The 27,198-nt window shown below is 42.1% G+C and overlaps 1 protein-coding gene across 5 annotated transcripts in view; it reads right to left on the reverse strand.

Annotated features, from left to right (window-relative positions):
- The window catches only part of BRINP2 (BMP/retinoic acid inducible neural specific 2), a 160,054-nt gene that overhangs the window by 35,983 nt on the left and 96,873 nt on the right, over positions 1-27,198 (reverse strand). For all 5 annotated transcript variants that reach the window (XM_033915286.1, XM_033915289.1, XM_033915285.1 and 2 more), the window contains 2 exons: positions 24,096-24,286; positions 13,062-13,252 (listed from right to left, as the gene is read on the reverse strand). In XM_033915286.1, coding sequence (XP_033771177.1) covers positions 13,062-13,252; positions 24,096-24,286 — 382 coding nt within the window. The remainder of the gene's footprint in view (positions 1-13,061; positions 13,253-24,095; positions 24,287-27,198) is intronic.

A 27,198-nucleotide genomic window follows, 5' to 3' on the forward strand; every position in this document is an offset into this window, starting at 1 on the left:
GGAAAGTATGAGGCCAGAGAATGTCTGAAACTTATTTATTATAAAAACTAGTGTTTAAGCCCGTTACATTAACGGGTGCTAGTAAAGCCTTCTTCCCTCACATGTCCCCTATTTTCAGCCCCAGCTCCAAACCAATTTTACCCCCCCAGCCCCCTTCTCCCCCGGCCCAGTAGCACCTCTTCCTTGCTCCCCCGGTCCAATAGCCAGCACCGCTCCGCACCGCCGCCTCAAGCTGCCAAAAATGGCCGGCTTCTTCCAGCGGTTGGTGAGTGAGGGCGGGAGGAGGGGAGTGGCCAGAATGTTCCCTGCTGCTGGTTTCTAAAATGGAACATGGCCACGGATCACACACCACAGCGGCAGGGATCACGGTGTTTTCAAAGCGCATGCGCCGGTAAGCTTTTATTATATAGGATAAATGTAGGTCATAGAAAACTATTGAGCAAGCTATATAAAATAACAGACTAATGATTATGGATAAATATTTCTGTAAATATATCGGCACATGATTAGTATATATGTAATTGCACTCAGTGATTAGTAAATATAACTAATTATCACACAATACATATATTCTTGCAAACTAAGGTTCCTTATAAGAAATAATAAGTAGCATCTAAAATAAATGACTTGGCAAATTACCAAGGGTCCCGAAAGAACCTCTCCTTAGCAAGCAAAAGATCTCTTATCTAACCTAGAGAACTATAGGGAAAATCTCTGGTTCTCACCATGCGCTCAGCTGTTGTCAGCAATGGACGGTGTGAAGAATTTCTCCTTAGAGCTACAGTTTTATCAGCGAGTTCCCGACGTTCGGACAGATGAAAAATCTCAGCTCAGCCACGGTACAAGGTCTCTCCGCAACAGCACTCAGCTGCAGATCCTTCAGGGTCGTAATTCAGAGATAATGTTCATTAGTGTCCAAACACTGACAGTCTCTGCCCCTCTACCGAGGGTAGACATGACACCCAGAAGATTCTTCTCTTCTAAGTTTGTTTCTCCTGTATGCACAAGAGAACTCCACAAATTCAGATGTGAACTCCAGGTTGCGCAGGTTCTCCATCTCTTAGTGCGCACAGGTGACACACAAGGACCAATAAGGACCTGTCCAGCAGGGGAATTTCGGTGACACTGAAAAATAGTGAATAGTCTTCTTGTACAGTCCACTGGGCAGTCAGCATGTCTTGCCAAGATGATAAGAGAACAAGACACTGTTCATAGCAATGCCTGCAAAACTGTCTCTCCTCCACATGTTCTCATAGCAAAAGAAGCCCCGTGCTGGTAAATGACCTTGTAAACAGCTCCAGGAGGGGGAAGATGGTTCTTTGCCTAAGTTGTAGGCCTGAAACCTCCAAAAGGTAGAGCAGGGATAACCCCTATAGGCAGTGGCATAGTAAAGGGGGGGTGGGGATGCGGTCCACCCCAGGCGTCGTCTTGGTGGGGGCACCTATCCTCCTCTCTACCTCCCTGCTCTTTCTCCCTTCTCCCTCCGCCGTGCGTGCTTTCACTCCCCCCCACCCATCGTAATTAGCTTTTCACAGGCGTGAGCAGCAACTCCAATCTGCTCTCCAGCAACGGCTCTCTCTCTGATGTCATTTCCAGGTCCCGCGCCTAGGAAGTGACATCAAAGGGTGAGCCAACACCAAAGCAGGGCAGCAAGTCTGTGATGCTGCTTGCACCGGGAAAATTAAAGACGTACAGGGAAGGGAAAATGTATGCACACGTGGCGGGCGGGTGGTCAGGAAGGAGCAGGGGGCAGAGAACAGGGCAGGGGAGGGGCGCCACCGTTCCAGGGGAGGGAAGGGGAGGGGCGCCACCGGCCCAGGTGCCACTCACCATCACTACACCACTGCCTACAGGACCCCAAGGTCAGGTTTTAAAAAACTACTGAACAAAAAAATTGCTAAGATGTCTGTTTAGATGTACATTAGTTAATGAGATGAGGGTCAGACATAAACAATTCTATTGTTTATGGTATTGACATCATTTGATGTGAGATTTTTAGTTATAGGTTTTGTTTCCCTTCCCTTCTCTTATTTTTATTATTACAATGTAATTAACCTTCCCCACCCCAAACTCCTCTCGTATCTAGTTCTGTCAATGTCTTAGGGCTCCTTTTATAAAGCCGCGTTAATGCATCTTTGTAAAAGGAGCCCTTGGTCTCAATTTGCTTTTAACCCGCTTTCCATTTTTTTAAAAATTTTTCTATTTTTAGTATTGTAAACCAACCAGATACATGTAGATGGTCGGGATATCTAATATAATAAAATGCTAAGCGCGCATGCGCACTCCTACCTGCGTGTTGCCTGATCTGTATTTCTGTGGAGGAAGGAGTGCACATGCGTGCCTACAACTGCCCCACACTCGCGGGGGTGGGGGATGACTGTTGTTTGCTTTCTCAATTTTGCCGGACATCTCGGGGCTGGGCTGGAGGCTGCAGCAGCCACCACTCTGCAATTCCGTGCGCCGCGAGGCCCAGCCTGCCGCTGCCCACCCAGGTCTCGCTCGCTGAGTGACGGAGCCGCGGCCCTGCCCGGAGCCTGGCCGCAGCCCGGGTCACAGTGCCACCCCACGGCCGCCAGCGGGAGCGCTGCAGCTCCACGTGCACGGGGACCGACGTGCTCCTAAACGCAACGGACGCACGCCACTCTATGATAGTGACATGCGCTTCCTAAGAGACACCGACACAGACCTCTCTACACAGTGAGTATGCACTGCTACGTGGGCATCACATCCACCTTTCTCAGGATACAAAAACCCCAAATTTATACAGCCAAGTCTAAAGCCCATTCTTATAGGGAAGTAGGGTGGGGGGAAATGCTGCTGCACAGGGACATGGAGGGGGAGGGAATGCTGCTGTGGCTGCTACACAGGGAAGTGGGGGGAAAGAAAGAAAGACAGCGGGAAGAAGGCAGACAGAAAGAAAAGAAGAAAGACACAGGGGCAGGGAGAGACACAGAAAGACAGACAAAAGGGGCCAGGGAGAGAGACAGACAGAAACAAAGACAGCGGGAGGGAGAGAGAGATAGAAATAAAGAAAGACAGACAAACATATATTCTAGCACCCGTTAATGTAACGGGCTAAAATACTAGTCAAATTATAAATAAACTTAGAAACTTGGGGCTCCTTTTACGAAGCCACGCTACTGGTTTTAGTGCACATATCGGATTATCGTGTGCTATAGCGCGTGCTAGCCAAAAATCTACCGCCTGCTCAAAAGGAGGCAGTAGCGGCTAGCGCACGCGGCAATTTAATGCTGAGGAGTAGTGGCTCGTGGCCAGTAGGGGGTGATGTTTATGGGACGGTAATGGAATAGATATCAGAACATGATGGTGCAGTATTTTTGTGGAGTTTTTCTACAAAAGTGCCTGTTTTTCGTATGATTCTGGGTACTTCTAGTTAGATACAAGCATATGTATTAGTTAAGGCCACACCCAATAGAAGCGTATGAAAAAAGGTGAATAAAAATCTAAATATAAATGTAGCTAAAGCCAGAAAAACACACTACAGATTAATATAAGGGAAAGAATGGTGTTCTTTTTGTGTACTTTGCTGTTGGGCCAGATCATGAAGGAAACCAGAGGAATCCATTTTGGTTCTCTGTCTTTTCTATATCTTCTCAGTCTTTGGAATTCATTTTGTTTTCCAAATCTTTGTTCTCAGCATTGTGGTGTTAATTAATGCCACATGTGCTTTAGACTGATTAGGAAGATAACGTGTCCCAAACTAAGATATAACAGGAATTAAATATAGTTATGAATGAAAATTATGAATGAAGGCTTGGCCAAGCAAGTATGAATCAAGCAAATATGACTGGAGTGTGTGTATGGCTGTGTGTTGAACAAAAGAATTGGTAGAAGAACATAATATATATATATTTGCAACCTAAAGAAATTAAAGGGCACAACATCTGGACATAATTAACAGTCTCTAGCATAGAGAGAGGGAACCAGCCCCTCCTCCTCCAGACTAAGGCTTCTGTGTAATGGCTATGTAATTTGAACCTGTCAGTTTCCTCTTTTCCTCTAAGGCTGACTAATTTTCAGCATGGTTCATAAGGCTGAGAACTTTTCAGCACTGAAGAATTTAGAACTTTTCAACAGCTTGTTTGATACATAGACAAATTGTCTGAAATAAGTTTTAAGAATGATAAAGGAATATTGGAAATGTTATGAATATAAGCAAACAAATGTAATTTTTACTTTGTCTAACTTTTAAGACCACCCATGTTAATTGTTATTGGTTGAGAGACTGATGTTGTCACAATAAGCCAAAAGTATATAATAGAGGGTCATGAGATCCTGAGGTGAGCTTGTTATCAGAAGGCCAGCATTTGGCAACTATAACAATCTCCCATTAGCGCAACTGTTAATGCAAGCAATTATGCTTTATTCTTTTGAATTTCATAATGGAAAAATAGAAACAATAACTCAATAAATCTTAATTATAATTTTTAAAACCTTGCGCTGGTGTCACTTTGCATGTTTTATTATTTTTCAAACCTTGAGCTTTCAAGAAGGCGTCGATGTCCCTTGCTCAGTGCGTGCTATTCCGCATGTTAAGGCCCTAGAGCGACTTTGTAAAAGGAGCCCTTGGTTTAGTCCCCCTTTTATTAAGCTGCTTTAGGGGTTTTTTTATCCCTGGCCATGATGGTAAAAGCTCCGACGCTCAGGTAAAAGCTCCGACGCTCATAGGAATTCTATGAGCGTCGAAGCTTTTACTGCAGCAGTCGGTGATAAAAAAATCCTAATGCGGCTTGATAAAAGGAGGCCTTACACAGAACATCAATAAATGAACCATAAACTGTAATCATAAAATATTTCCAAAGGATGTTAGATGTTTATTTGACTGTCCACTGGCCAACACTGTTTCACAGCTTATAATATTACAAGATCACTCGTGGCAGCCATTTTGATGATAGCTCTGCACGGGGCAGGACTTTAGGACGATCGATCCTGCCCTACGTCACCGCTAGACCACCAGGTCTGAGATGCAGCGTTTCTAAAAAAAAAAGCAAATAACCGAATCCGTAGGTACTGAAACTGTGGATTTGGAGGGGGTAATATATTCTAATATTTGACATTTGCTCTTTTCTGATCTGAAGCAAAAGGTGTTTCCTTCTAAAGCTAATCAAAAATGTATTAAGTTAGTCCAATAAAAAGGTGTCATCTTACTTTCTTATCTATGTTTTGTCATCTTAATAAAGTTTCAAGTTTCAAGTTTATTATGGGACTTGATAAATCGCTTAATCGGATATTCTAAGCGATTTACATTTAAAATTTACAATATAAAATCAAAGAACAATAACAATGCAACATAATAATACATACAATTTAAATAATGGCTAAAATATTCTAAATTTAAACAATGTTAAACACTAGGAAAGGAAGGGTGAAATATAATTTTAAAGTAAAGAAGAAACATTAAGGGCAAGTATAAAAAGGATATACAGTAGTTAAAACATGTTCAACCAAATAAATAATTCATGAAATATAAAATTATGTAGAAAAGGCATCTTTAAAAAGGAAAGTTTTTAACTCAGTTTTAAATTTTCCAAGGTCTTTCTCCTCTCGTAAAGAAATAGGGAGGGCGTTCCATGTTTGAGGTGCCGTACAAGAAAAAATAAGTTGTCTTCTTGTATTAATAATTTTTAAGGATGGGATCGTTAGCAGATTTTGATCGCTAGAACGTAAAATTCTCTTTGCAGAATATGGAATCAGTAATCTATATAAAAAAGCAGGGGTCTTATTAATCAAAGTTTTAAAGATAATTACACATAACTTATAAGTGATTCTGTAATTAACAGGAAGCCAATGAGCCTCTTTGAGAAGTGGTGTTACATGATCAAATTTCTTGGAATTATTTATTAATTTTATTGCTGTGTTCTGTATAATTTGTAATCGTTTTATTTCATATTGTGCCCAGTCTTTGAGGGTCTCAGTGCTCTTCTTCTTCTTTGTTGATTGTTTTATTTCTCTTTTTTTACCAACAAGAGTAAAATAGAAACATAGAAATAGACGGCAGATAAGGGCCACGGCCCATCTAGTCTGCCCACCGCAATGACCCTTCCCTACCTAACTCAGTGAATAGATCCCACGTGTCTATCCCATTTGGCCTTAAAATCAGGCACGCTGCTGGCCTCAGTGACCTGAAGTGGAAGATTATTCCAGCGGTCAACCACTCTTTCAGTGAAAAAGAATTTCCTGGTGTCACTGTGCAGTTTCCCTCCCCTGATTTTCCATGGGTGCCCCCTGGTTGCCGTGGGACCCTTGAGAAGGAAGATATCCTCTTCCACTTCGATGCGACCCGTGAGATAATTGAACGTTTCGATCATGTCTCCCCTCTCTCTGCGTTCCTCGAGTGAGTAGAGCTGTAACTTATCCAGCCTTTCCTCGTACAGGAGATCCTTGAGACCCGCGATCATCCGGGTGGCCATTCTCTGGACCGACTCTAGTCTCAGCACATCTTTTCGGTAATGCGGCCTCCAAAATTGCACACAGTACTCCAGGTGTGGTCTCACCATGTATCTATACAATGGCATAATGACTTCAGGCTTACGGCTGACGAAACTCCTGCGTATGCAACCTATGATTTGCCTTGCTTTGGAAGAAGCTTGCTCCACTTGATTGGCAGCCTTCATGTCCTCACTGACGATCACTCCTAGGTCACGTTCTGCTTCAGTTCTTGTTAGGATCTCGCCATTTAGGATATAAGTCTTGCATGGATTTTGGCTGCCCAGGTGCATGACTTTGCATTTTTGGGCATTGAAGCTGAGTTGCCAGGACCTAGACCAGCGCTCCAGTAGTAGTAGTAGTGCATCATGTTGTCGGGCATTGAATTTTTGTCTGTTGTACTCTTGGCCACTACATTGCTTAGTTTGGCGTCATCAGCGAATAATGTTATTTTACCTCGGAGCCCTTCTGCCAAGTCTCTTATGTAGATGTTGAACAGGATCGGGCCCAGGACGGAGCCCTGTGGCACTCCACTGATCACCTCTGTCGTTTCGGATGGCTGAGATGATTCACTGGTGTCCAGATCAAAAAGCCTGATCGTCCAAGTACCCATAACCAAAGCTGGTTTTAGACGTATCTAAAACCAGTTTAGGCCTTTTCCCTGCCTCTAAATACATAGAGCAAAGAGGCATTTTTAGAGGAGGGGAAAAGGCGGGAGGTGGGCCGACCTACACTTAGTCATACAGCAGGTATAACCAAAACTTTTGACAGGTTGCCTAGTTGGCACTTCTACGTTTTGACTTAGACCAAGTCAAAACAGGTCATAAATGCCGAAAAAGGGGCCGCTGAGCTGATCACGGCTGCTGCGATGAGCTCAGCATCCATAGCAACCTGCCCACCTTCCACCGCAACCATTGTGGCAGGAGAGATGGCTCATCTCCCTTGCTGCGATAACGATCCCGAAGTGCCGCCAATCGCAGCACTTGGGATCGCTATTGTGGAAGGAGAGATAACCAATCTTTCCTGCCACGATCCCCCCCCCCCCGATTAGATCGGGCAGGAGGACCTGCCTGCCCGGCAACTCCCCACCCCTCCCGACACAATCGTGGCAGGAGGGAACCCAAGCCCTCCTGCCCCGGCGAACCGCGGCTTCCCCCAACAACATTGGGGCAGGAGGGAGCCCAAGTCCACCTGCCCCGGCGAAACCCCCTATCCCCCACCCCCTCTAAGATATGGGCAGGAGGGATCCCAGGCCCTCCTGCCATCATCGCACCCTCCCCCACGATCGCCCACCTGAACCCTGCGGAACCCCCACCCGGCGACCACCATCCCCCGACACTCGCCCGGTACCTTAAAAAAGTTGGCCGGCTGGACGGGTTCCAAGCCCGTCCATCTGGCAGGCCCACCATACTCAGAATGGCGGGCCTGATAGGCCCAGGTGCCTCAAGTCCTGCCGACAGGTGGGGCCTGGGGCTCCTGGGCCAACCGGAATAGGCACATGGGCTGGGTTCTTAACATCATTCTTTACTAATAATGAATATGGAAACTATGAAAAGTATGTTGGACAGTGGGAGGGGGAGAGAATGGTTCAAAATCTATGTAACATTGTAAGTAACAGCAATTTGCGAGACAGTATGACGCAGGACCTGCTTTTATTGGAACATTGGTCCTTGACCTGACAGCTGAGCTTCAACGCTAAAAAATGCAAGGTCATGCACCTTGGTAATAATAATCCGTGAGACCTGGGCTAGAACTGCAGCAGAACGAGATTTAGGGGTGATCATTAGTGAAGACATGAAAACTGTCAATCAAGTGGAGAAGGCTTCATCCAAGGCTAGACAAATGCTGGGTTGTATCCGTAGAAGTTTTGTTAGTCGGAAGCCCGAGGTCCTAATGCCATTGTACAGAACCATGGTGAGACCTCATCTGGAGTACTGTGTACAGTTCTGGAGGCCACATTACCGTAAAGATATGCTGAGAGTTGAGTCAGTTCAGCGAATGGCCACCAGGATGGTCTTGGGGCTCAAGGATTTCTCGTACGAGGAAAGGCTGAACAAATTGTGGCTATACTCTCTCAAAGAACGCAGGGAGAGGGGAGACATGATTGAGACATTTAAGTACATCACTGGTCGTCTCGAGCTGGAAGATGATATTTTCTCTCTTAAAGGGCCCTCGGCTACAAGAGGGCATCCGCTGAAAATCAGAGGCAGAAAATTTCATGACGACACCAGGAAGTATTTCTTTACCAAAAGAGTGGTTAATCATTGGAATGAGCTCCCAGTGCAGGTGATTGAGGCCAGCAGCGTGCCAGATTTTAAGAATAAATGGGATGCCCATGTCGGATCTCTAAGAGGGTAGAGTTAAGGGGATGGGTCATGAGAGTGTGATCTCTCAGAGGGTTAAGGGGGAGGGTTGATAGAGTGGGCAGACTTGATGGGCTATGGCCCTTTTCTGCGGTCATTTTTCTATGTTTCTAAGCAGACCATGGACAGTTTGTTCTCTGGTCCATCGTAAAAATGTCTTATCACTGAAGTAATTAAACAGCTGTCCCTGTATATCAGTGATCAAAACATTGACAATGCTAGGCAGGCTAGATTGGCCATATGGTCTTTATCTGCCTTCATTTTTCTTTAATGTAAGCAAGTGACAGCCACTTGGCCTACTCTGCTTGCTCATTTGTACCTGCCCTCTTTCTAGTCACAGACCTTACTTGATCTGTGGTCCTCTGCTTTCCCTTCTTGCTAATAATGTCCCTGTATGTCTCTCCTATGCATACTTACATTATGCCATTTTGACTCTAATTACATCTGTTAAAACCTGTTTCCGATATCCATTACCTTGAGTGAAGTATTTTCTCACATTCCTTTTAAGCTCCTCTTTCTTAGGCTTCAAATGATAAATCCTTGCCCTTGAGCTTTTCATTCTATAGTTAAGCTCTGGAACGCCTTGCCAGATGTTGTGGTAAAAGTGGATAGCGTAGCTGGTTTTAAGAAAGGTTTGGACAATTTCCTGGAGGAAAAGTCCATAGTCTGTTATTGAGAAAGACATGGGGGAAGCCACTGCTTGCCCTAGATCGATAGCATGGAATGTTGCTAGTCTTTGAGTTTTGGCCACCGTGAGAACGGGCTACTGGGCTTGATGGACCATTAGTCTGACCCAGTAAGGCTATTCTTATGTTCTTATTTGCAGGTTTCGAGCTCTTCTTTTCCTTATTCTACAAAGTATATCTTAAGCCTATAAATCTCTTGGGACAATGCCTCCAAATGGGTCGGTTTTGTGCATCTATTACGAAATTATTCTGAAAGTTACTATGCCAGAAGTGGGAGAACACTGAGGAGTATGTGGCATCTTCAACAACAGTGGAGAAAAGGCCTCAAAAACACCATGCAGCACATTTCACTAACATTGTGACAAGCTGCCTTAATGCTATCACATTAGATCTTACTTTTGGGTGGCTGCGTCGTGGAAATAGGTTAAATGAGGGATTATTGCCCTGAGGAAACCCCCTATGGGTGAAACATGTTGGCGTTTCTATCCCTCCAGATTCACTACCCAAGCTAAGTACCGCTCTTATAACTAAATTATTTCACTAAACTATTTATATAATAATCACAAATCTTTATAAAAAAACGACCCGGTGACGATTGGGTGCATAAAGCCAAATGTTATGAAAGTTGTTGAACATTTGGTGGCACTTCTGAGGGCCGGAAAGAATTGTATGAACTACTTTGCACATAGAAGGTGGTGAAGGGGAGGTTTAATTATAAAACCCCTCTAATATCATATTATTTGACACTTTTAATTGACTGCTATTTCAAGCCACGGGCCAATTTAATGCTATCACAGGCATAAAAAATACTCCACTCATAAAATACTTTCCATATCTCACAAGAGAACATCCCACTAGTGTGCACACTACAAAAATAAAAAAAAAGCAAAAGTAAAACTTAGCTGTCGGTTGAATTCTTCAAACGTTCCATGACACTCCTAAGTCAGGGTATGTAGAGCATGATCTCAATTTACTGCTAATGCTTGCTGTAGTACTTGCATTGAAGAGAGCTTCTCTCTGGAGTTCATATGATATAACATACATAGGCAGCCTTTTCAAATGATCACACAAAACAATAGGAAGTGCTTCTTATGTTTCTGCCATGCTTTCTTGAGCCTTGACTTGAGGAGAGTGTGGTGTAGTGTGGTTAGAACTACAGCCTCAACACCCTGCGGTTGTGGGTTCAAATCCTGCACTGCTCCTTGTGATCCTGGGCAAGTCATTTAATTCTCCACTCCCCCAGGTACATTAGATAGATTGTAAGCCCACTAGGAGAGATAGGAAAATGCTTGAAGTACCTGTATGTAAACCCCTTTGAGTGTGGTCGTAAAACTATACAAGTTCCTAATCCCTTTCCCTTCCTTGAGGATCTTCGCTCTTTATAATCCACACAATAATCACTTGGTATTGACACCTCTATCATCAATGCCATTCTCATATTTTTCTCTTTCGCTACTGAGTCTGGTTTTCTTGCATCCAGATTTTTACTGGCTGGAACAGAAAATGTCCCAGCTGAAAATGACCTCTTCATGCTCCATAATTCTCTGTGGGTTGTTATCTCAGGAGGAGCCTAATGTTAGTGCAGTGGCTTGAGAACCAGCTTTGATTCCCGTTACAGCTACTTGCAACTCTGGGCAAGTCACTTTACCCTCCATTACTCCACGTATGAAACAAGTATCTGTATATAGTACGTGAACTGCTTTGATTGTAACCACAGAATAGCAGTATATCAAATCTCACTGTGCCGCAAACTTTTTTAGCTCCAGCACACTAAACGGAACAAATGTTTTCCATGGCATATTATAATTGAAATTATAAAATTGTAAAAACCAAAAAAAACTAACCCCCCTCCCCCTTTTACAAAATCATAGCACGTTTTTTAGTGCCGGCCGCAGGAGTAACAGCACCGATGCTCATAGCAATTCTATGAGCGTCGGAGCTGTTACCGCCGTGGCCGGCGCTAAAATCCACGCTACGGTTTTGTAAAAGGGGAGGTAAATTTGAGAGAATCCATCAGACTGTCAGTGTCTCGCAAACTTTTTTTTTCGCCCTGTCACTCTAAAGCAGCAAATGTTTTTCATGGCACACAAAATAGAGGACACATGGCCCCGCCCTGTTCTGCCTGGAGCCCCACCCTGTTCCACCCCAGACCCACCCCCCCCACCATTCCACCTCCCAGCCCCGCCCCAATACAAACCTCATCTCGTCTTCCCTGAGCTCGGGCCCATGTCTAGACTCCGAGCATGTGTGGACGGCGATGCAATGATGTTGCACTCATGCGTGCATGATGTCATCACATTGATGGCCGTGCCCTCCACACGTGGCTCTGAGCTCTCATGCTGACAAACATTTACAGAGGTACGCTGGGGAGTGGAGAAGAGGGGAGGCACCGGCGCTGGCAGTGACAGACTTGCGCACACGTCATCTATCCTTGAATCACTGGCGGCACGCCCAGAATCTCTCCATGGCGCACAGTTTGTGATACACTGCTCCATGTGAATGTAACCGGGCACTGATCGACATTTAGACCGGAGCCTGGTTAAACTCAGGGCTCCTTTTACTAAGCCGCGTTATAGCGCGTGCTAAATTGCCACGCGCGCTAGACGCTAACACCAGCATTGAGCTGGCGTTAGTTCTAGCCACGTAGCACGGGTTTAGCTTGCGCTAAAATGCTGCGTGCACTAAAAATGCTAACGCAGCTTAGTAAAAGGAGCCCTCAGTGCATAAAATTGAGACAATCTTTTTTCTGTCCTAACTTTATGCATGTACCTAGCCAGTTCGCAGTCTGAATATCACTGCAAACTAATTGGGGCCATACTCTGCCCAAACTCTACTCTCAGTCTGCCCCTAACCTTGCTGGTTAAGGGTTCGCAATTCTGCAGCAATATTTACAAGGCTGCCTGGTTAAGTGCCACAGAATATTGACAGTAAGTCCCAACCAAGCGATTTACATGGCTGATAAATTCTTGTGAATATCTATTCTCCACTTCACATCTTATATGGTACGGTAGGATAAGCAATGATGTAATATCAATTTCTAATCAAAAATGTCTTCGCTCAACAGTTCCATTGTAGGAGACATTTTGTTTTAATAAAATAATTCATCAAAGGCTCTTAGAAGTCCACAGAGGCCCCCTCAGTGCATTGGTAAGGACTGTCTCTGATTCTGTAAGACTGTACAAGTAACACATGCAGACCCTTGACCCTGAATAAGCCTGGATTATCAGACTTTTTTCCTCTCCTCGGTCTCTTTGGGTGAGGGCACAACAGTTTCAAATGCACTCTTTCATTATTTAGGTTTTGTAAGTAAACAAAAGTCCAAGTTGTCCTTCAGTAGCAACACAGAAAATAACCCGCTGCCCTCTGGGATATCTCGCCTTTGGTATAGGAAAGGTATGCCCATAGACAGCTTATCTTGGCTATTTCTCTATCCAGCTCAGAGGAAACTTATGGCACCTGAAGGTCAAAAACAATCACATTTGCACTGGCTTACTAAGGAATTCCGCTTCCCCCCCTCTCTCCCCCCCCCCCGGCTCTCCCCGCTCAATGGACATAGAAGCATTACCTTGATAGCTGTGGTTGCTATCTGGATGTGGTGAAGTCTCCGTAATGTGCTCTCTCGGTCGATGAAGTACGACGCAGCCAGCTGGTGCAAGGTCTCTAAGGACACCACGGAGTTGTTTGCATTCCCAGTACTCGCCTCCAATTTTTGGCTCAGCCTCCGTTTGTCTACAAAAATGGTCAGGGACTCTTCTCCTGTATGCCACAGAAACAGTTACCTTTGCTTGGCTTGAATTCCTCAATATTTATGCTCTTTAAAATCACAGCGATAGAGAAATCCTGCCAAGAATAAGCAATCTGCAACAGACCCAATCCTTTTTCTGAGCCAGAAATCAGTGATGTGGAAGACTCTTATATGTGTCTGAGCCAGAAATAAAGTAATTTGTAAGGTACTTTTGAAAGTTAAAATTACACTATTCACAAAACCATTTGATAGCATTCATGTTTCATAATCTCAAGCCCCTTGTCTTAAAGAGATACTGTACTTTCCTAATGTGGAGTAAGTGCAAAAGAGGATAAGATAGAATCCAAGAATATGTTATTAATTCATGATAATTAAACAGGAGCAAATGTTAATGCCTCACATTGTCATTAGGCACTGTATAAGCTTCATCCGCTGGGTTCCTACCTACATATTTTCTCCACTGCTTCCTAGTCTTCGCTTACAAGTCCTTCAGGATCAGGCTACTTATTAATAGTGCACTCAGCCAGATTCTACAGATGGCACCGGTATAGGATTACCGGATTTTCCAAATGGTAAAACCGGACCCATGGCCCTGCCCCCAGACCTGCCCTGCCCCGTTCCGGCCTTGCCCCGTTCCACCCCTAGGCCCACCCCTATGCCATGCCCCCTCGACCTGCACGAGCAACGTGCAACGCCGGACGATATTTCTCATGCGCTGGTGTGACACGATGACGTCACACACATGCGTGTGATGTCACCGCATTGCATCTGCACCTGCGCGAATGTCGTCCTGTGTCCCGACGTCGCTCATTGCCAGAAGCTTTTCAAAACCCGGACAAAGTGCCTGGTTTTGAAAAGCCGTCAGGACCCCCGGACATATCCTAAAAAAGGGGGACATATCCAGGAAAATCCGGACATCTGGTAACCCTACGCTGGTATCAGCAATTGCCTAAAAAATGGCTCTCTGTCTTTTAACTGTCCTACACTCACTGGCATAACTACTTCACACATAGGTGCCGGAAATTTAGGCCAGGGTTTTAGAGGCCTACATTTCTAGCGCTTGTGTTTGACGTGAATCACTTCTACAGAGGCGCCTAAGGATACTTAAGGCATTCTAGGGCACCCCTGTAAACGTGATCTAGGCTCTGGTTTTGTAGGCACCTATACTTTTGTGTTTAAACAATTTTTAAGTGGCTTTGCACGTTTATAAAATATGAACCTCAGGGCCAGATGCAGTAAATGGCACCCACATGTAGGGTGCTTAGTGCTAAGTGCTCTTAAAGAATAACGCTTAGCGCCAATTCTCACATGCAACTTTGGGCACGAGGACTTATGCCTGATGAAACCTGGCATAAATACCAGTGTGCGAATTGGGCACAGATCCCCGCTATCCTGCAACACTGCATGCGTCTTTTGTGAATGCCCTTACCCACCCATGCCCCTCTTATGGCCTTGCCACCTTTTGGCAAGAGACTTTGGGCATGCAGTATTAGAGAATAGCATATACTGTAGGCAGAGGCACACATACGTCTAAACGAGTGCCAGTTAATGACAACAATTGCTTGTTAACATTAATTTGCTTACACATCTGCCCTGTGCACCCAAATTTGGGCGATCTAAATACTGTATTGAATACTGAATATGTTCTATGGAGTTCCTTTCCGTTTTTAATTGTTACATTGTAAACCGCTTAGGTTATGAAAATGCGGGAGTCCTAAAGAGAATCGCGTCTACATCGCTGAACAGATGCCTTAAGTGTAGGCCGAATAAGTAATGTGTACAGCAGTCCTTTGTACTGTTATGCTATCACTCATGTTCTCTACAAACAGTACTTCATAACATATTCATTTATAATTTTTAGTTATTCATTGGTCTTCAGAAGTGCCAGCATTAGCCAATTGGTTTGAGTGGCCAAATACTATGTGGCACTAGCCTCCTCATCAGACCGTTATGTTTTATATAAAGTGCTTTAGTGCTTCTATACTTCAGTGCTTGAGTAAATAAATAAATAATCTTTCAACTTATCTTTTTTTCTGCATTTTCTGAGTTTTCCCTTTGTCAATAGTTATCGGGAAGGGATCTATCATTCCGACATGTTTCGCCCGAAGGCTGTCTCTTATCTGATTCCTGATTCGCTACTGCTGCCCCTGATGTCAGAGAAAAGGGAGCTTAAAAAGAGGAACAAAAAATGCCGCGGCCATCTTTGTCACAAAATTTCCAATGATCGGGATGGTGTGGAGCTAAAGCAAAAGGGGTAACTGTTCAACTACTAAAGGATTTGCGGGTTGGGAAGAACCCCTTTCTTTAAAGATGTTTTTAAAGATGTTTGCAATAGCAGAAAGGTCTTTTAATTAAATTGATATCTTATACTGAGTTTAATGAATGCATTTTATTGCAGGGGACTTTTTCTTGATATAGCCTTCGGGCGAAACATGTCGGAATGAGAGGTCCCTTTCCGATAACTATTGACAAAGGGAAAAATTCAGAAAATGCAGGAAAAAAAAGCCCTGTTGGTACCTTTTGGTACCTTTTATTTTAGCACTGCAATTGCTTCAGCAAAACTTGACCAGTGTCCACAGTATTAACCTGTTATATTTTCCAGACCAGGGATTGCCAAACAGTGGACTCCCAACATCCTTAAAAGTTCTACAAGGAAAAGAATTCCACAGAAAAATCCTGCAAGGAAAAAGATCAGTAATAAAAGAGCAAGATATTTGTTTAAACGAGTTAGATTTAAGACTTGCACAGAAGTTCTGCACTGTTTGCTGAAAAAGTTTTGCCTGTAAGATTTTTTTCTGTGGAATTTTTTTTTCTTTCCCTGATGTTACAGAAAATTATTGCCTTAGGTAGAACATGTGCTCTTTCAAAACTGTTCAAGAAAACTGACTTGAAGTCTCTCTTCTCTTTGCTCAGAATTGAATTCTAGAACATCATTACTTCTTAATGCGCTGCCGAAACATTTCAGTGCACATCTGACACATAAGGAATGCTAAAGATATATACCATTGTGCAAGATAAACCATTGATCTTTGAGATGATAGATTATTTACTTTGTTTTCATTGTGGCTTTAGCAGATTCAGGGAGGCTGAGACCATGGACCCAACTCAAATTCAAAGTGATATAGATATTTTAAAACCTGAAGAATTCTGGCAGAATTCTATTATTAAACTATATCATGCAGCAAAATTATTTTTTATATAGTTAACCCCTGGTATAAGTTATTGTTATGAAACTTGGATGATGTCACTTATAGTATTGCCATGTACTGGCCATTCCTACACTAGCACCAGCTTGTCTTTGTTAAATGTGGAGTACACTTCCCCCTCCCGATTTGTGGTTTTAGGACTTGCAATTTTGATTATTTGTGATTTCCTAAAACCGGAATCACCCTCACCTCCTTTCCGCCTCCCAGACCTCCCTGGACCTTACCTGGTGGTCTAGCGGTCTTTCGGGACAGAAGGGATCTTCCTACACTCCTGCCCCGTGAAGATCACTCATCCAAAATGGCTGCCGTGAGTTCTTGTCATAGTCTTGAGAGACTATGGGAACTCATGGCAGCCATTTTGGATGAGTGATCTGCATGGGGCAGGAGCGTAGGAAGATTGCTCCTGCCCCGAAAGACTGCTAGACCACCAGGTAAGGTCCGGGATGCCGGGGGGAAGGAGGGAGGGAGGCGGGGGTGGGTCAGAGCCAGCCCAAAAGTTATTCGTGATATTTCAATATTTGCAGGCCAGCTCTGCTCCTAACCCCCATAAATATTGAGGGAGGAGTGTATGTTTAAATAAAGCATCATTGAAAAGCATGGCCTGCTGATAACCATAGTGTCTGGAGTCCGGAGCACACTTTGGCATTTTGAAGCCATTAAGGTGCAGTAAAATCCAAGTTTATTTAAACTTGGATATACCGCAAAACACTAGAGCATCACTTTACCACCCTTGATGCCCTGCAGCATGACCCCTCAGGATCCTGGTACTGTAGGTTGCAAAATCTCATGTTAGAGGAATAACACTGCTTTCAAGTCACCTCACAAGCAGCGTTATTCCTGTGGCCCAGTAGCATTGAACCACAAAGCTGCAGCTTGATGCTCCCGGGCTACTAGCTTAGGGTTGCCAGATTTTCTCTTAACTGGCTTAGATTGTATTCTTACAATTTGCAGTATATCAAATACATATGAAATATTTATGGTAATCATTTGCAGTTTCTTAAAGAGCTGTTCTATAAAGTATGCCTACATTAAGGAGCCAATTGTGCACACTGTGGGGTCCTTTTTCTAAGCTGCCTAGAAAACCAGAAAAATAAAGGCAAATAAAGACCATATAGCCTTTCCAGTCTGCTCATCCATGCCATCTACTCTCCCTTTCACTCCCTTACAGATCTTGTCCCAAGTTTCCTGGAATTCAGATACGTATAGATTTCCTCTCCACCACTTTCACTGGGAGGCTGTTCCGTGACTTCACCACCCTCTACACAAAGAAGTTATTTCCTCAGGATACTTACGAGTTTATCCCCTTTCCAGTGATGTGCAGAACTGAGTTGCTAGTAATTAGTTACAGTAGTTAATTACTTTCTTACAGTAATCAATAAAGTGGTTAAGGCCTGGATTCAGTATAGGACACATGGTCTCAGAAGCCACCAGTGTAGGAGGCCTGCCTCTGGAGGTTGTTTTTTAGAAAACGTGCATCCCGATTGGCTGGTTAGGCAGCAGTTGGTCGCCTACAATTGGGATGCTGTTTATAGAATCCGGGCCTAACTGCTTATTCACTATCCCAGTAACTGTAATTAATTACTTTTGAAGACTAACTAGCACTCCATGACATGATATGGCAGAGAATATAGTTGGCGTGAGTTGGTCAAACCTCCTTGAAGTAAACATTACGAGATGAAGTTATGCAATATTCACACAGCGGTTGTGTATAAGATGGATATTTTACCTCTCCACATACCATAATGCTTTTACCATAAATATTCTTGGATGTGGTACCAATAAAGGAAAAACAATTAGTTACTCTAAGCAGGTAACTGTAATTAGTAATCAATCACTTTCCTAACTGAGCAATTTAATTGCTGGAACTAATTACTCTAAGCTGAGAAGTAACTAGTAACTGAAATTAATTACTTTTGAAGCGCAACTAGGACAACATTGCTCTTTTTATCGTCGCCCTAAGCCTCCTCATTCCAGGGCTTCCTTTCTATTGAAAGAGACTCGCCTCCTGTGCATTAATGCTACGTAGGTAATTAAATGTCTCTCAAGAAAAATGTCAAGAGTAACACTCAAAACTGAAAAATTCAAAAAATAGAAAAATATTACTCGCCAGAGATGGGCTGCAGTGCTCCGATAAACATTTAGTGCAAAAAAGGCAGAGAAAAAGCCTCAAATTTTCATAAATATTCAGCAGTCACACATCAATAATTTAATGTTTTAAATCTGCTTAAGTTTCATATCATTAGCAAAAAAAACTCCACCACCACAAAAATGTAATTATCAATAGGGTACTATATCCATCACTGTGCACAGGGAAAAATCCAAAATAAAGAGTTTACTTAACTGGGAACCATAGTCTGAAATCGCCGTAGCTGGAAACATCTGGCCAGACAGATGAAACACCACGGTGACTATAAGATGAAACGGCCAGAACCCATGCCCAATTCCAACAAGTGCCTTGTTTCGCCTCTCAAAGGCTTCCCCAGGGAATATGATTCTATTGAAAACTCTGCCGCTCTCCCATGCACAGGAGAATCGTATTCCCTGAGGAAGCCTTTGAGAGGCGAAACAAGGCACTTGTTGGAATTGGGCATGGGTTCTGGCCGTTTCATCTTATAGTCGCCGTGATGTTTCAGCTGTCTGGCCAGACGTTTCCAGCTACAGAGACATTACAAGACATTTATGGATATTTGGGAGCCATTGACAAAATTCTGTAAGGAGTGGTTGTTGATCTTTCCCTTTGATAATACATGTCCAGGGTGGGTGGGTAAGATATTTTTTTAATTTGAGTGCAATTTTTGGATACGTGGATGGGGTGATATATGTGTATGTTATAGAATATAATTTTGATTGAATTTAAGTGCTGTTATAGTATAAAATGACTGTATATATATGTGGCACTTATTGTTGACTTTAAAATGAATAAAGATAAATTTAAAAAGATCATTGCGCTCCGAAAGTTCAGCATTGCTGAAAACAAAGGTTAATCCTAAATATGTGGAAACAAATACCATGACTTTTATATGTGCAGGAGTAAAGTTGTGGAATAGCTTTGTTGATCAAATTCGAAAATGTAGAGACAGGAACTCCTTCAGGAAAATGTTAAAAAACACATCTATTTGTAGATGCATTTCTTTGAGCAATTGGCCTTATGCAAGGATTGAATCTGTCTGTTTTTGTTCCTATTTGGTTCTGATTTGTTTTAATATTTTATGTATGTAAACCGTCTTGGAAAAAAAGGGTATAGAAATTTTAAAAATAAATAAATAAATATACTGTACTAAAAGCCCATGAAGCTTAAAAAGACCACAAAATACATATAAAATGGAACACAATTAACTTGTGAAATAAAAAAACTAAGCCAGCCAACAGATCATAAAACATAACACATTGCATAAGAACATATATATTGTTGCATAAAAATAGAGTATGTACATTAAAAACAAGCCAAATAATAAGTAAAATCAAAGGGGGGCAAATATCATTATTTTATTTTAGCCTTAGTACTTATATAGTCCCTCATTCATGATATATATATATACATATTCCATTATTTATGATATTTGCCCTTTTTGATATTCCTTTATATGTAATAGTATATATGTATATTCTTATACAACGTGTTATAGATATGGTTTTATTTTTTTTATATATCTGCACTGTCATTCAGAAGCTTTTGCTTTTGCTCCTCTTTTGCTCCTCTTTTGCTTTTGATCCTTTTTTTTACGCATTCATTCTTGTCCTTTCCAACATTTTTAATATATCTTTCCAGACATCATACACTACATCCCTGAGGCAGGCCTCCAATTGGAGGCCGAAAAATGGATCATGTCGGGTCACATTAGTTTATACTAGGACTTTAATATATTTGGACATTTTTATGTGTACATTGGAGTAAATTTATGTGTATTATCATTGTGAATTTATTGATACAAATAAAGATTGTCTATCCCAAGGTTGATGTGGTTTATCCTACTCCCCACTTGTTCTTCTGTTGTTTGATTTTACGAGGGGTTTCTATTCTTTTTTTGTTCTCCAGAATTGTACACAATATTCTAAGGGCTCCTTTTATTGAGCAGCAGTAGAACCTTTTACCTTGGGCTGGTGAGGTAAATGCTCTGTTGCTCATAGGAATTGAATGAGCATTGGTGCATTTACCTCGCCAGCCCGTGGTTAAAATTTCTACTGCTGCTTGATAAAAGGAGCCCTCACCAGACTCATACAAAGACATCATTATGTGGGTCTTTCCTCTGCATTAAGGCCTGATTTTCTCTTTTGTATTCATGGTCATGTGCTAACACTGACATTAACTTTCATCCATTTTTATATAAATTTTGTGGGTGGTAAGGGATGCACCTATGCAGATGACTTATTCTGCTTGAAGTTGACCCTCTTCTAAATAATTTAACAGCTAACATTAACTCGTGTATTTCAAGAATTCAGGATTGGGCTTCTTTGGTTCGCATGAAATTAAAGACAAAGACAAAATTATTGTGATTTGGGCCATAGATAGAACTGCTACCTCCTTCTGTGCAACTGATTTCAGGAGATGTATTGGAGATTGAGTTTACACTTCTCCCTCCGTATTCACGATTTCAGCATTCACGGTTTCGATTATTCACGGTTTTTAGCTTGCTGGCTCCTCCCCCTAAATTACATCAGCTTGCATAGATAAATTGCTGATTACAGAGAAAATTGCCAATTCCCAGCACTTTCTTTACCGTGTTTTGCCTCTCCTTCAGGAACAGGCCTCGTCTCCCACCATGTTATTCACGGTTTCATCATATTCACGATGGTTTTGAATAGAAAACAGCGAATAACATGAAAAAGTTATTTGCGGTTTTTCTGTATTTGCGGTTCTGTTAATCCCCTATCACAGCGAATACGGAGGGAGAAGTGTACTTCCAAAGTTTTGGGTTTCACTTTGGACTCTACACTATCTTTCTCTTCTCAACTTAATAATGTGATGAAAAAATGTTTTTTTAGTCTCAGGATGCTTAGACGGGTCCGTCATTTATTTTTCAGCAGCATTTTGGTGTTTTGGTTCAAAGCAGTCATTCTATCTCAACTAGATTATACAAACTCACTTTATATATGTTTAAGTGAATGCAACCTGAAAAGGTTGCAACTTATTCAGAATACAGCGACAAAATTGATCTTTGGTAAACGTAAATATGATCATGTTACCCCTTTCTTAAAAGCACTTCACTGGCTTCCAATGGTGTATTAGTGTAATTTTTAAAATTCTGTATGGGATTTTTTTCTCGTATTGTTCCTATTTTTTTTCAATTTCTCTTTGCCATTTAAATCTAGAAAAACCCACAAATATAAGCTCGGTTTTCCCACCTTAAAGAATATCAAAACTAGAATCAACTTTTGTCGTTCATTTATCTTTTTATTTGTGAAGATTTGGAATGAGCTTCCGTCTGAAGTTAGACTCCTTCCCTAATTATCAATTTTCCGGAAAAAGTTAAAAACCCACTTATTTCAGAAGTCCCTAATAAATTCATCTGTTTCTAATTAAGGATCCTTCATCTGTCAATTACGATCCTTTGTTTTGATTTTTAATATTTGTAAACCGAGTCACGCTCTCTATGAAGGATGAATCTTTATATAAAACTAAAGGATTGGATTGGATGCAGTACTTCCGTGCTCCGCAGTTAGCACACGCTAATGCAGATACTCTAAGGGGTCCTTTTATCAGGGTTAGCGCGTCGGACATTTCATCACGCGTTAACCCCTGCGGCCGGCTAAAAAACTAATGCCTGTTCAATGCAAGCGTTAGTGGCTAGCGCGGCAGGCGGTTTAACGCACGGTGTTCCGCGCATTAAACCCCTACCGTAGCTTGATAAAAGGATCCCTAAATATTTAGCTCAGGAATGCCCATTCTTCATCCCTAATACATACCTCCTTGAAAAAATAATAAAAATATTTTTCAGCTCCCGATTACTGCACATATATTTGGCAGTTACCATAGGATACCTGAGTGAATCCTGTGATATGCTATTTTAAGCTACATTAGGCACGTGTAAGCACCTAATGCAGTTTAATAAAAGGGTCTCTAATTTCTAGAATAGGCACAGTCACAAATTAGCATTTACATATGTAAGTCTGAGGTGCTATGCCATAAAACTGGTATGCTAATCACATGGCACATAACAGCAAATGAGCTATACCAGTAGGCGGAGCTTGAGTGCATCATGGACATTCCACTTAACATGCATACCTTATAAACAGATGCAGGACAAAATTTAAATCTTGGTTTATATTCAAGTCTGCTGGTATTCCTCCACTTCTTTCCTCCCCCCCGTGGTGTCTGGTATTATTTTCCTCTCTCCCCCATGCCATCCCTCCTCCACTGATGTTGCCCCTTGCTCCCAAACAGAGACAGCCTCTTTCCTGACACACGTATAGGCCAGCCCCTCCACTTGTCCAGGCCTAGCGTTTCACATGGTAGTCTAGTTGAGAGTCAGGGCCCGAGCTATTCTCATGTGTTCCTGCCTCTGTTGTTTTCCTGAGTACAAATGGTGTCCCTGTCAGTAGCGGCTCCAATTCCAAAATGAATGTGAACTCAAGTGGCAATCTCACGACTGCCTCTGGAAGCCACAGCAGCCAGTTTCACTCAGGAAGACAGTGAGAATAGCTCCTGACCCAACTTTCCACTAGATTACCAGGCAAAACAATAGGCCAGGGGGATGGTAGCACTGGGCAGGCAGGCAGGCCTATGGGTGAGTCAGAAGGGGGCTCATTCACTTCAGAGGTTTAGGAGGAGAGAGGGAAGGAAGGGGAGGAATTCCAGACACCTTGGAGGAGGGGGGAAAAGAGAATACTACTTGAATATAAATTCTCAGTTTATATTTGAATTAATATTCTCCCCACCCCACCCCCTTTTATGAGGGAAAAGGGTTATCTCAGTTTATGTTCAGATTAGGTTTATATTCAAGTATATAAGGTACAATTGTCTCTGCCACATTTAGGCAGCTCTCTGAATGGTGCAAGTGGGGGCATCTATGTGTTAGGGGCACTGACTATGGGTTAGATGTCTGGGTTCCATTACAGAATATGCTCCTACTGTGTGGCCCTGGGGCACTTAAATGAAGGCGCTGTTACAGAATTGACCCCATCAGGTGATAGATAGTGCCAGGGAACTAGGAAGATGCTCATTTCATCCTGGAGAGGACAATTTTGATAGAATTTTAGAAAATCTACTGAAGAAACCCCCACTCGTGCCACATTGCCGGCATCTTTTCTGGTAACCTCAGATAGAGGAAGGTTTTGCTTTGCTTTATAAGTTTAAAGAAAATTTGTTCCATAGCCATTTTGTGAATGTTCTTCCTGTTATATTTCTAACCAGTAAGTAAGGAGAGAATTCCTTCTGCTCTGTGCCTGGGTTTTCTTGAACTTTGTGCCTGGCAACAGCTTTAGGGATAAGTTTTTTCTTGAAATTTCTAAAAAAACATTTAACTATGTATCGAGGTAGATCCATTTTGTTCTTGCAGAGTACAAAGCCACCTTTAGAGGTTCAGTCAAGGGATACCCATGCCTCTTTTAGGTGGTTTGGAGGCTATTTATTCTGAGCAGGAATATTTTTGAATCCTTTGGATTGGTTTTCTTTTGATATCTGATAGTATTGTGGCACTGCTGTACTTACCACCCAGAGTAGCAGAGAGCAGGAAATGTGTGCCATATTTCTTAATTAGGTTTTCTGTCATTTGTGACAGTGTTGGCCTTCGACCCAATAAACGGATATTCCGGGCAAACTCTGGGGCCAGGGCAAGTGGCACACCAAATATGTCTTTCCTCTCCAAGACCAAATTGTTCACCTTCCAGCGGCCAAATTCTCTGGGAAGGAAACAAGAAGTGTAATTAGTGACTGGAGAAAACACAGCAAGAGCATTAAAGGAAAGATATTAAAGTTGATAGTGGTACAACCTAGAAAATAGGAGGGGGAGGGAGGATGGGTAGTCTCAGGAGCCAATTAGCTGTCAACAATATGGAACAGAGGTCTCTCAAGGAGGGGGGCAGAAGAAGGCAGAATACTGCAGGGATTCACTGCTGCTCTTCCCCCAGGACCTCTTGGCTCTGAAGGAGAAAGGGGGGGGGGGTTGAAAGATAATGGCTCAGAGTTAAATTACTATATTACTATATAACCTCAAAGGACCAGCAAAATGCACTCCATTAATATTTTATTTTTGTTTCATCTCGGAGTTTAGGGCTCCTTTTACTAAATTAGCGCGTGCTAAATTGCCGTGCGTGCTAGACGCTAATGCCACCATTGAGCTGGCGTTAGTTTTGGGCGCATAGTGCGGGGTTAGTGTGCACTAAAAATGCTACCACAGCTTAGTAAAAGGAGCCCTTAGTTGATATGGAGACCAAAAGAAGGATCTTCACGTGAAGAAAAAAAATAACAATATGGTTTAGAAAGCACATTTTGCTCATTGCCCCTTTGAAAGATCTCACGGCCAACAAAGACTGCAGTTTTCTCCACTGCCAACATGCTTACGTGAATTGCACTACTTAACAACCATTTCCCGATAATTTGTGCTCTTCATGTTGGGTTAGTATAGTGCTTCACAGGAGAACATGCATTTTTATCATGTATTAATTGATTAGTTTGAACCATTTATCTTTCAGCTTTCCACAAAAAAAATGCGCACAAATAAATTACAATAGCAAAAGACCAGGTATCACAAAATAAAACATACACGTTGAAAAAATTAAGAAAATGCCTAATAAACAAAGAGCCACCTATTTACCCCAATTAACATAGGTATAAGGGTCACTGATTTGATATACTGCCTTTCTGTGGGTATAATCAAATTAGTATACATATACTATATGCAGGTACTTTTTCTGTTACTGTTGGGCTCATAATCTAGGTTCTGTCCCTTGGGCAATTGAGGGTTAAGTGACTTGTTCAGGGTCTCAAGGAGCTGTGGTGGGAATCAAACCCTGTTCCCCAGGTTCTCAGCACACTGCACTAGTTTTTAGGCTATTCCTTCACTCAACCCACCCACCCCCAACCCCTCCAAATGATCCAAGCTGGAAAGGACTCAGTTAAGTGACTGCTAAGTGATTATTTAGTAACTTAGAAACATAGTAACATAGTAGATGACGGTAGATAAAGACCCCAATCTGACTCAATTAAAATTTTTTATTTTTATTTTTAATTTAATTTTTTTTATTTATGTTCTTTTACAAGTTAACAATACTTGAAAGGGAATATAACAATTTAAAAAGGAAACAAATAGTAAAATTATAAGATAATTCCAAACTAATGACTATAACTAAAGTCCACATTATATAGAGAGAAAATCAATCACTTCCAAGGGAAGTTGGATTTCAGGAAATAATTCTAGATTAAACCAAATTACAGAGCTCAGTTGGAGTCAATTAATAGCCTGATTGGCAATTTCCATGGAAGTCTCTGGAATTCTTGTAGTTGCTTTATCTTCAAGAAAAAATTGTAACTGATTAGGTTCATAAAAATATATATCTCTTAGTTTGATATGTAATGCAACATTTACAAGGAAAACGTAACTGAAAGGTTGCTCCTAAATTCAAAACAGGTTGACGATAAGCCAGAAATTTCTTACGTCTGGCTTGCGTCTACTTAGATACATCAGGAAAAATTGAAATTTTGAATCCATAAACTCCAACATTATCAGTCCTATAGAATAAGCGAAGAATTGCTTCTTTATCTTGAAGAAAACCAAAAGTTACCAATATAGTGGCTCTAACTTTAGTTTCCTCTTGAGATGTCTCCAGAATACCAGTGAGATCCAATTCTCCTGGTAATGCATCACCTTTTTCTTTATTCTCTTTTGGAACATTCAAGTAATATAGTTTATGTAACGGTGGCATATTATTTTCTGGAAATTTCAGAACCAAACTTAAGAATGAATGAAATAAATCCCTAGGTGATTGAAATTTAGAGACAGGAAAGTTCAGAAATCTCAAATTCAAATTTCTATTTGCATTCTCCAAGTTTTCTATTTTCCTAGAGAATAAAATCTTATCTTTCAATTGTAAGTTAGTAGAAACCTTCACTTCTGCCACCAATTTGTCCATTCTAACAGACTGTTGTCGAAATTTCTCTTCAAAAGTTTTAAATTGGATATTAGTAATTTGTACTGAGGCAACAAACTGGAAGCATACCTTATGTAGATTTTCTAATGCGTTCCAGATGTCTATCACTGCTGGTTTAATCAGAAGAGCAGGGAGGGATATTCTAGGAGACTCCACCGACGGCTTCACCTCCTCAATCCCTACTTCACTCCGAATTCCGGGTCCTCCAGCCACTAGTGCCGACCGTAAGGAAGTCGGCAAGTTGAAACTTCCATCCGGGGTCAGAGGTGAAACCTGTAGCGCCGACGAAGACATCAACTCCGGCGCTTCCTGTGCTGCTGTAGGCGTCCCCGACATCATCCTGGGATGCAGAGGAACTCCAGGCCCCAAAGGGCTCAGCGAAACCTCGCCCTCCATAACTGAGGTCTGCCCACTTCGGTCAGCAGAGATTTTAAGAAGATTGAGAATAGTCCAAATGCTGCGGTTCAATTGTTATTTGGTCTGAAGAAAAACGACCACATTAGTCCATATTATCGATTATTGCATTGGCTAGCGTTGGAAGCAAGAATACTATTTACGTTTTCTTGTATTTGTTTTAAGCTGATTTCAGGAGAGTCTCCAATTTATTTGTTCCCTCACTTTGAATTTTATAGACCATCAAGGATTACGAGAAGCTCTAACTTATT

Source organism: Geotrypetes seraphini, chromosome 12 (assembly GCF_902459505.1).
Source record: "Geotrypetes seraphini chromosome 12, aGeoSer1.1, whole genome shotgun sequence".
NCBI lineage: Eukaryota > Metazoa > Chordata > Amphibia > Gymnophiona > Dermophiidae > Geotrypetes > Geotrypetes seraphini.